Source organism: Dryas octopetala, chromosome 9, assembly GCF_963921425.1.
Source record: "Dryas octopetala chromosome 9, drDryOcto1.1, whole genome shotgun sequence".
NCBI lineage: Eukaryota > Viridiplantae > Streptophyta > Magnoliopsida > Rosales > Rosaceae > Dryas > Dryas octopetala.
The window spans coordinates 16,092,713-16,104,033 of NC_141374.1; the positions used below are offsets into that span (position 1 = coordinate 16,092,713).

Sequence of the window (11,321 nt, forward strand, 5' to 3'; positions counted from 1 at the left end):
CCTCACTTTGCTTGTGGGATTATAAACCTTATTCAAGGTACATAAGAGAGGAAGTCTTTTATTCATTACAAAAGACCATTGGTCTTGAACTAATTGAGACATTGAGGATCACTTGACTCTCACTACAAAAAATTAGGTAGTGAGAGAAATTAAGATGATGGATGTATATACTCGTTTTACTCCTTACCGCATTACCTGCAAATCGTGCGGTCCTTGGTTAACATAAAAGTTTGTGCATGCATAATGCCATAATGCCTTGTTTGGTTTTAGACTTTTAGTTTGGTGCATAGTTCATTTATTTCCCAAACAAAACAAGCTCAAGTAGTTGGTCTTAAATCTTAATTGTACGTGGAAGATGGTCTGAAAAGTGAACTTCGCATATAGAGATGTCAGAAAGACTTTGAACTTTATGTTCTTTATATTCAACATTCACACACACACGCCACTGTCAAGTATTACCGTCCTTACATTGAAGAATAAATGAGTTCTTCTTTCAATATGGAGAGTTCCACGCACAATAAATGCTTTGAAAATCTCCCCAAATTTCCAAAATGATATATGAACTAGTCAACCCATAATTCCATCTGATATATTGTCTTGGCCCAAATCTCTAACCCAAATAACTGATTTCATACATTTAAATTTTCTTTGTTCAACACCCACATGTGAGGTAAAAGTACTTGTTTGTTTTAATATATTGACTAAATTTGGATATTCCCTTAAGAAAAATGGATATTGAGCTAACCATCACACTTTACTATTGAAGTTATAAGTTTTAGTCGGTTTTTAATTTTCCGACTATATTTGGATATTTCATTAAATAAAAGGGTTGGTTATTGAACTAATGATCCCATTCTCCAATCTTTAGGTATAGAAGAAAGAGGGATATGTTCTATTTAAACCCCATTTAAGCACTTATTTTAATAATAATAAAAGACAGAAAATTACAAAATATAGAGGTTGATGATGTTATTAGGATAGTTTCTTGGCTTTTGGTCACAGATTAGGGGTACACAAACCGAAAGAAACAAAAACAGCTTCTTAATCAATCCCGGAACATCCCATTTGCTATTTGGTATGGAAAATATTGAACGTTTTTATTGTCAATGGAATGACAATGGGACCTACAAACCAATACAAATAGTGTGAAAGAAACAAAAACCTGCTTCTTACAAAAATACCCAGAAATACTTTCTTGCTGTTTGGTAGAGGTCTAAATAGAACTATAAATGCCAAGGGAATAAGACTGGGACCTACAACTGTTACGTCCATGATCCACCCACTTCAATTCATGAAAAGGAGAAGAAGCACAATGCTACCCATTAGTTTTGTACATGAATAAAAAACAAATTTAAATTGTAAAAAAAAAAAAAAAAGGAAGGGCTTTTTCCATGTATTTTATGGCTGTACAGAAATCAGAAGGTCAATATCTTTTCATTTAATGTTAAATGGTACTATTATTCTATCCCCCCAATTTTGGCCAATCATATAGTATAATATAACCTAATCTGATTGGCTAATTTGTTTTTGGATAACCACTCTCTCTTTATGTAATAAAACCTTTGGATAAATTCGAATATAGGGAAAGCCTTCCTCAATGGATTGATAAGACCTTGGTAAATTGTTGGTAACTTGGTATTCGAAATTTATCCTAAAGTTTTATCTTGATGAGAGAATATGTCTTGAAAGTTTTTCCAAAAAAGATAAAATTAACCAATCAATGTAGGGGTTGTATTTGACTATCAGTTTCCCTCTTCTTTGGTTGGCCTATAACATAAAAAATCAAAAATCTCATGTGGTTTTAATGGTAGTGCCACAAAAGTTAAGGTGACTTTTGAGATTGATGGTATATTATGACGAGTAGTTTTAAGATTGACACTACAACAATTTTGGCCTAAGGCCTCCAATGATTTCCACTAAAGTTGGGGGGGTGTCAATTGCTAATGTGGCTGTTCACTAATGTTAATTATTAGTGATCATCATATTAAGTCAGACATGAACACAGTGATGACATATGCAACTAATGGTTCTGATTAGTTGATTAAATTGTGGCACCCCTATAATTTAAACTAAAAAAAGGGGTTTAGTTAATTTAGGGACTAAAAACAGGGCCAGCACACAAAGACACCACCACCAATTTACTTGGGGTTGTACTATAACCAACCCAAGTTGTACAAAACAATAACCATTTTTTCCATTTTTTATCATAAAGCAAGTCCAGTCAGTGAGACAAACTTAAAAACCCATCTCCCGCCCATGCTCAATATTTTCCCTCCTTCTAATGGTGCCTAGTAGGTTGGAATCACAGTTACCCATGACTGACTTGATAAGGTGTCAACTACTTGTGGCTGCTGACAGGCTTCAAGGGATATTATATACAGTAAGGAAATCCTCCATAAAGTGTTTAAGATATTTAGCAGAGCATTCACAATGCTGCAGTGAAGCAGGTAGACCTACTGCTACACTCAAGAGACTTTGCAGAGAGAATATCATCTGCATCTACTGCTCTACTGCTCTACACATTGGTACTGAGGAGAGCCAACCATTAAGTGCAGATCCAAGCTAAGCAAGAGATGGAAAAAGCACACTTTGATTTACGGATAGATCAGAAGAGAGATCAAAGCCCGAAAGCACCTAGTGAGCTCAGATTTTGACTGGGAAACCAACTGTATTTGGTTAAACCAGAGAAAAGAGCAGGTAGCGCATGAGTTCTCAATGATCAAGTAATGAAATCTTCCTTTGTCGACCTGAAGCTGAAGTGAAGGAGGGAATGGAGCTGGAAATCATCCTGGCTTTTGTGAATAGGTTGTGAAGCTTTACATTGTAAGGTATGACACATTCCCTGCACTTATGACATATTCTGAAGATTAATTGATTGTATGTCTTCAATAATTTGTCTTTGCTCTAGAATATATTAAGAAGCAACACATTAGAAAAAAAAACTCAAAGATATAAGAAGTTTAATTAATCTCCCTAAACAATATATATATATATAAGGAGAAAAAGCTTCAGATCACCAAGTTAGGCATATTTGGCTCAAGAAAGGAAAAGAAAAAAAACAGAGAGCCAAAATTATGAGGGAAGAAGGTCCGGATCCTACACTGGAGGACCGGACCTCTAGTGAAGGTAGCAGCAGTGAAATGGAATTTGCACGAAGGGAGGTCCGGACGTTGCTTGGGAGAACCTGACCTCCATAGACGACGCAGCTTGAAATGGAGATTTCATGCAGGGAGGTCCAGACCTCTCTTTGGAAGACCGGACCTCCAGCAGGGAAAATTACACTTGAGCTCTATTTTCACTAGGTGAGGTTCTAGAGGACCGGACCTCAATGGGGCGGTCCGGTCTTCATTCTTCAAAACCTTTTCTTGTCCTACATCACTTTTTTTCATAATAGAAATCCTATTTGGCAGTGATCTAGAACAATATCGGGTTGAATTGGAGAGGATTGCAATGGTAAACACTCAAGAGATATTGAACATTCAAAGGAGCAGTCCCACATGGATTTCAACTTGAATGGGAGGCTTACCACAGCTGTAGACAACTACTTAAGGGGCAACATTGGCACAAGCACTGGCAACACTCCATACTTGGCACCCCCACTGCCCCCAGTTCAGACTGGCACAAACTCCTTCCACCTTCCACAGATGACAGGTGTGATTACGCCAATTTCTAGAGCAGGACTGGCTGGTCCCCAACAATTGGCGCAACATCATGCTAGGAATGACATGGGAGCAGAGGATGGTGCTGTGGGAGATGCAGGCGCTTCAAGAAGCGGGGTTGGAAGGTCACAACACAACTGATCGACATAGCAAAAGAAATCATGGCTGCCAGTAAGAATACTTTTTGTTGTTTTGAGTAATATACTGCTGGTATTTTGAACAGCTTTTGTCATAGAACTATAAACTTGGTGGGTTATATTATGGTTTAGACTATGATATATATCACCAAGTTTGGAAGTGTGGATATTCTGTTGGAATCATATGACTAAGTGTTGCGCAGCTAGTGATTATGCTTTTGTTGTTTTTGGTATCTAAGTTTCATTCTGTTTTAGAAATTGTGAAAAGTATGGGGTAATTAATTAGAATGGTTGTAACTATGCACTTGAACCACTACTTGAATTAAACATGCAATTTCAATGTATATAGCAAGTCGTATTTGCATCAATGAAGAAAGGTTGTGTGGGTTCAGCTGTGTAACTTGAGTTGTCAATTATTTGGTTTTTTATTTTTCTGATATGGCATTGAGGTTCTGCTACATACCCCTCCTATTAATGGGATTGCTGGACTGAAAGTTAAGCATGCTTGCTCCAATATTAGTGTAGGCTTTCCACATTTTATGAATAATATGGTGTAACAACAATTGCAAGCATCTAGAACTGAAAAATGCATGTTCGGACTGTTGCAAATGAAAGATTAATTGGACACTGCAGTACATTCAATCCCACTGCAGCAATCGTTTTGGTGGGAAAATGCATTCTCAATCTCATATAAATAGTCACCAAAGTTCTTGCATGGTGGAGGATATTTAATTTCTGAAACCAAATCAGAAACTAATACCAATAAGGTGGGAGTGCAGTAAGCAATGGTTGTTATTAGTGAGCATTCATACCCACTGTTAACAAGATAGTAGAAGAAACCATGGCATGACATTAATTAATAATATCAATCCTCCACCAATTTAGCAACTCCAATAGAGATGGTGAACAAGTGAAACCCACTAACTGCAGCATTGGTGAGGACCGGACCTGTCAGACTGACACTGCAGGTTTTGGCAGAAGCTTCCACCATGCTTACATGTGGGTGGCCTTAACTCCCTTGCCACCCCAATACCAACCTCCAACATGATATATGGTGACTGCAGTGTGGCAAGAGACATTACAAACTAACAAAAGTGGCAGTTGCCTCTATGCCTACCAAAAAAAATTGGTTGCCTTTGCTTGTTTTTCTTGTAGTGTGATGACACTTTTTTTTTCTCCACCAATATAAGATTTAGAGTAGTTTTAAGTCCATTTATACTAAATGATACAGCAGTATATATTTTATTCATTCAATTTTGAGTTTTATTTATGTTTAATGAATTGAATTTAACTAAGATAAGTTAAGGATTAATATATATTATGAGATTAGAAGAACTAGCTACAAGAGTCAAAGTTGCATGATATTGAATGATTACTCTTGTTCCCTTTTAATATAACCTAAACTAATGTGGCTTTTCCCAGGTAGATGTCCAAGTTTTCAGTCATTGCTTACTGGATTTGCTCGCTTGTTAATTGTAATTAGAGTAACTCTTCTTGTCATGTGTAGTATCTCAAGGTTTGGAAATGCACAATTTGCCACGTGATATCATGTTGATTTCACATATGAAATGGCCAAGCATGTGGTAGATATTCTAAAAAATGTAAAAGAAGAAAGTATAAGAGTAATTTACTTCGAAAATTAATTATATATCTCTTTAAAATGGATGATTTGGCCTTCAATCTGTTCAAGAATCTAGGCATTAAATTGCATTCGAAATATTTGGAACCAAATAGTCAAAATATGTGGCATACCCACGTGAAAGTAGCGACTTCTTCAGTGATAGAGCATTTATAAGAGCTGGATTCTTATCCATTTTTCAAACGAATTAAAGACTATATATTCTCCCCAATTAATTTGGTAAAATTTTGTAAAAATAAGTTTGTACAATACAAATGATTGTTAATAGGGATATAAGAGGGACCATATCAATTGGTAGGCATATTTGCAAGACAGAAAATCTGACAGAGTGGTGGCTCCACTTGTTGATCTGTATGAAGATTGTTTGCTCCTAATTGCAACAACCAAGCATGCATGCATGGAACCTTTACAGTGGTCCCTGACCCCATCACAATGATATAAGCTACATCAAGCATGGAGGCATATTCGGACACAATAATTTCCCCCATATATATATGGACTCATTCTATCATACAGTAGACTCCGTAGTCACTTCTAAGTCCTGGCATGGCCTTCAAATAATGTCCCAATCTTATTATAAGATAAATATGTAGACAACCAATGCATTGCATGTCTATTATTTGCTAAGTGTGTTCCTATGTATAAGAAACCATATATTCTAAGCATCCTATGAAAATATAAAGTGGTAATGTAGTATTTGAGCGGATATAGTTCTTTCATATATAAAATTTAATTTAGTCATCTTTATGCTTACAATAAGGAATCATATGACTAATATGTGAAAAAGATTTTGTGAGACTAAGAATTAATGTATATCCCGTTATAACTATGCTTTTCTCGTAGAGTGACGAAGATATCACAAGGCTTAAATTGTAATTTGATGGGGCTTAAAAAGATTTGAATGAAAAAGAAAGAGAGGTTACTTTGGAGCTTGGCCGCCTTGGAAAGAAATAATCGGATTCCACTTTTTTGAAGTCCCTTGTCAGTTTTTTTGTAACGTAAATCAGAGAATGAGCGAAGCCAAGCCCTCAGACGCCGACACGTACTTATAACTTATATAACGTGTTCAAAAGGTGAGACCTAAACACTGTTGAATTGGCATGAGGGGGGGACCCACCTCAAAGACACGCAAAGCTTCTTCACGTTTTCGTTTTTGTTCTCTCTCACAGTCTCACGACTCTCACTAACCCAAGATTGAAAATTAAAAAGGAATTCTGTCACAGTGTCACGCTTTCTTTAGGCCTTGTTTGGTGGGCAATACCAAACGCCTTCCTCAGCCTTTGTCTAATGCTGTCTACCACACTGCCACGCTCGCCATGAGAGCGTGTGTGTAATCATGGGAAGTGGATGTCGTCTTCTTCTTCTTCAATGGGGAGTCTCTTTCATTAAATTCATTTCCATTGTGGTCCTCTAGAATTATATATATATGGGCCATGAATGATAGCTATTAAATTTGTCAATAAGTTTTGGAATTGAAAGCCACAATTTGTGGTCACTAATTTTGTGGTACCACTTGTGCATTTAATATGGCATAAAAGAGAAAAGGTCAAATTACATTATTATTTCTTATGTTTGAGCAAGTTTCAATTAATTATTTATAGTTTTTAATTAGTATAAATCATCTGAAGTCGAATTTGAAAATGAAAATTACATATTCACTGTGCGTGTATTTCACATGGCAAAAAAAGACGCGTGGGAGAAACGTAATCGGGTAATACGGTTCTGTAATGTGGTGACGTGGCAGTAATATACAGTCCTATGTGTAAATTGAGTTTAACAAAGAAACGTTAGACGACTTGTCGTAACTCGTAACTGAAAGCATGTAACGCATCCGAATTCTAATTAAGAAATAAGGACTAACCGCATGTACCACCTCAAAAGTCCCCAACTTTCCTCTTTTTATAGCCAGCCAATCACACCTCGCCACATCATTGCTTATGGACAACCATGCCCACAGACTTATTTCAAAAATGACTAAACTACCCCTGACCGGGTTTAATTATTTTTTGGACCATAATTAGAGTAAAAGTAATAGAAGCCTGAATATATAGAAGCCAAGATGATAAGTGGGTGGTGGCTATAAAGAGCTTGGTGTATAGCTCAAACCACCTCCTCCCCCAACCCCTCTTTGCCTTTCCTTCAACTTCATTGTCTCTGTGTGAGTCTGTGTGTGTGTGTGTGTGTGAGAGAGAGAGAGAGAGAGAGATGGGGAATTGCCAAGCCATTGATGCAGCAACTTTGGTAATACAACACCCAAGTGGGAAAGTGGAGAAGCTTTATTGGGCAGTGAGTGCCAGTGAGATCATGAAGATGAACCCTGGTCACTATGTGGCTCTGCTCATCTCCACCACCTTGTGTCCCTCCTCCTCCAATCCCAATGGTGATGAAAAAACCGACAAGAATTCCAATAAGAATGATCATAACAACAACAACAACAACACCACCACTTCAGTTCGCTTGACACGCATAAAGCTTCTCAGGCCAACAGACACTCTTGTTCTTGGCCAAGTTTACAGACTCATCACCACTCAAGGTTTGTTCTTATTCTTCACTTACTGGTTGAAAGATTTATTTTTTATGAGTTCAAAGTGTTTATTTTGGTTTTTGGTTTGTGGGTTTTAGAGGTTATGAAAGGTTTGTGGGCAAAGAAGCAAGCAAAGGTGAAGAGGAACCAGTTGGAAGCAGAGCAGCCACAAGAGAGGGTGAGAGAGAAGCCAGTGTCAGCAGCCAGAAGATCTGAGGCTTCTGAATTGGAGAAGGACAACCAGGTATTAACTAAATTTCATTGTTTACCAAAATTTATCTGCTTATTGATGATTTGATTCACATCTCTATCAATCTCTGTCACATTTAGAGTAGATTCTTTCTAAAATTGCATACATGGTCTCAAGTTCTTGGTATGTTGAATTAAGCCAACTTAGGTTCTCTGCTTGGAGTGCTCTCTCTGACTCTCTCATTCTTGTAATTAATTAATAAAGTCTTAAGTAAAAGCATTATTCAGAATAGTACATATTTTAAAAGGAAAAAAAAAAAAGATTCTTTCATTTGTTAATCAGCATAAAATCAGGGAAATAGCTTGAGTTTCCTTCAGAGACGGCCTGAATCATTAAAAACATTTTAAATAAATAACATGCTTCAGCTCCCTTCAGTAATGGGATAATAAATAAACAAATAACTCAATGAGTCAGTATTAATGGGCTAGCATATAAATAAATAAATAATTGAATGAATGAATGAATAAACAAATGAGTGAATTAATTGTGCTGTTGAATTTATATATGCTCATGACTCATGAATGAAAACCACTAGCTCTAATTATCATTTCAAAAACATTTCAGGTGACTAAACATGAGAGACACCAGCACCGACCAAGAACAGCAACATCATCAACTCACTCCTCTGCCACAGCCAGGTCAAGAACATGGCAACCCTCATTACAAAGCATCTCAGAGGCAGCAAGCTGATATGCATGTTTCCCATCTTCCCCACATGATGCGTAAGCAACAGTGGAGCAATATTGGATCACACTCCTCCTGCATGAGTGCTTGTAAACCTGTGAAATCAATATGGTGCATTTTAAGGGGGGCAGCTGGTAGTTAGAAAACTAGATCGATCATCATAAACTTTTCTTCAGGTGAAGATCTGAGTAAGTTGTGTATAGAAAAAGGGTGGCATGTCTACCATTAATTGCTGTAATCAAGGGCTTTTCTTTAATGGAATTTTACTTCAACAAGAAAATTACTTTAGTTCTCTCATGGTTCATAGTTGTTCAAGTTCAATTTCTGATCATACCAAGTCAAACAAATTTCAACTGTAATATAGAGGTGGGTGGAATTAATAAATTGAATAATAAGGCTGAAAGAGCAGTCTTTCAGAATAGTTAATGTACAAAGGGTAGTTAGCAACTAAACTGACAAACATTAATTAGTCTGTAAGATAAAAACTCCATACACAGTGCTTTTTTCCTTTTTTGTTTTTTTTTTGGGGGGGGGGGGGGGTGGGGTGGGGGCTTGACTATGAATTATGATCATCCATTATTGAAAACAGGATACTTCCTGGGAAGTGCAGGTTGATCTGGTTGATAACTACTACTCAGTACCATAAATCCACTGCTTTCAAGTCAAGAACAGAAGAAAAAAGAAGAAATGTACTAATTAATGACTACAAGCACTATAAAGACCACCAACCAATATGTTCACCGGTCTCCTATTTATGACTGAATGACTCCATGAATCTGTACATGAAAACACTATGAGAAATCTAATTGGGTTTACTAGCTCAAGCATCATTCCTTACTAGCACTGGTTAGTGCAGCAAATCTGATCAGTTGTGCAGGTTATTCTAGTACCAGGAATGATGGCCAATATTTTAGAATTTGTGTGCTAAATTTCAGATAATTACCAAACGTTCTAGTTCTCTATAATTAAAATTAAAGATCCTCAAGTGCATGGTACATCTTGGAAAGCTGTTATTTAAGATGATATATTACAGTTGATCATATGCAAGCATATACCTCAAGACAGAAAAGTAAAAGTTTAGAATGCATGCACACACTCATCATAGTCAAGCTAGCTGCAGAGCTAGGCATATTCTTATATAACTATGCCCCTTGGAGACATAATCAATACTTAAAATAAGATAACAAAGATGTTAACGGGACGAAAAACATCAGCATTCATCTGCAGAAAGCATTTCTTAAGCAGCAATAGTGAGCTAAAAGGTTCCAAAGCAACCTGTAATAATCATGCTTGTACTTTTTGACTTCGATAGTTGAGACAACCATCAAATTGATATCTTCTATTGCACAGGTAAAAACGGAAACTTCCCCAACAACAGCATCATTGATACCTCATCTTTTTCTTCGCTGTACAGAGCAAGACAGACCAAAGATAACAAAGCAAAAGACGGATTTTCCTCTGCTTTTTTTCAACTTTATATATAAAAAAACCATATTCACTCTAGGAATATTGCTCCACTTCATAGGACACTTTTTAAGTAGGACAATTGCTAACAGCTCACCAGAAGGACTTTTCTGCTAGGCATGAACCTTCAGCTGATTATGCATTTTGGGGTCCTCGGATTTCATGAAATAAATAAAATCCACTTTGGATGTGGGACATCATACCTTTGCCATATAGTTGAACAACTTATAGAATCACATAAACTTTGTCTAGTGCATTTTGCCTCTAGGAAACCCACTGAATATATCATATTACTGAGTTGCTTATTCCAGGAGAGCACAGATTTTTCTTTATATTTAAGACTCAGGGATAATCATCTGGGGAAATAGTACTCTTCAGCTTAGATGGCTTGTAATGGAAGTATGGAAGAACCTGCAGAGCACCAAAAATCATTGTAGGAACATATTCCCTCTTTAAAAGCGTGAATACAAAAACACTCTGACTATTATTCTCTACCATAAATTTGACAGATGACCTTTAAAGCTGTACAACTGTCATCAGATGTCCTTGAATTTTTCACTATCTGGATGAAAGTCCCAAAAGGCAATAGCTAAGCAGCTAACTTCTCACTAGGCCAAGCACAACTGCTTGCTCTTTCTCTTCCTCACTCAAATCAAATGAAACTTGCCTTGTAATCTTGTATTAGCAACATATATAGAAGCAGCATGTTGAGGAGAGAAGGAAGTCCATGATTGCAACAACAAGGCCCAATATACATTTTGCCCATCCTTTTATTACGCTTTAATCCATTTCCCTTTATCAAAGGCCCAAACAAGTGCACAATTTGATAGAAAACAAATCTACAACAGTCTCATTAGCCTACTCACAAATCAAACTCTAGACCTTTTGTTACCTCTAGCCCATGAACAAGGTCTCCATATAGTATGGGAAAATGATCACAAGCATGAATGTGTAGCAGGCCTGC

The 11,321-nt window shown here is 36.8% G+C and overlaps 1 protein-coding gene across 1 annotated transcript; it reads left to right on the top strand.

Moving 5' to 3' along the window:
* Nucleotides 1-7,544: 7,544 nt before the first annotated feature.
* LOC147274820 (D-ribose-binding periplasmic protein) lies at nucleotides 7,545-9,185 on the top strand. Its single transcript, XM_086257053.1, has 3 exons — nucleotides 7,545-7,968; nucleotides 8,058-8,203; nucleotides 8,774-9,185. Exons 1-3 carry the CDS (start codon nucleotides 7,641-7,643, stop codon nucleotides 8,897-8,899), a joined length of 600 nt encoding a protein of 199 aa, XP_086113179.1. The 5' UTR covers nucleotides 7,545-7,640; the 3' UTR covers nucleotides 8,900-9,185.
* Nucleotides 9,186-11,321: the final 2,136 nt, after the last annotated feature.

Excerpts from the sequence above, each read along its gene's own strand:
- LOC147274820 (XM_086257053.1), top strand. The coding sequence starts at position 7,641 with ATGGGGAATTGCCAAGCCATTGATGCAGCAACTTTGGTAATACAACAC. Across the intron at positions 7,969-8,057 it reads CAGACTCATCACCACTCAAG|AGGTTATGAAAGGTTTGTGG; the intron begins GTTTGTTCTTAT and ends TGTGGGTTTTAG. Across the intron at positions 8,204-8,773 it reads AATTGGAGAAGGACAACCAG|GTGACTAAACATGAGAGACA; the intron begins GTATTAACTAAA and ends AAAACATTTCAG.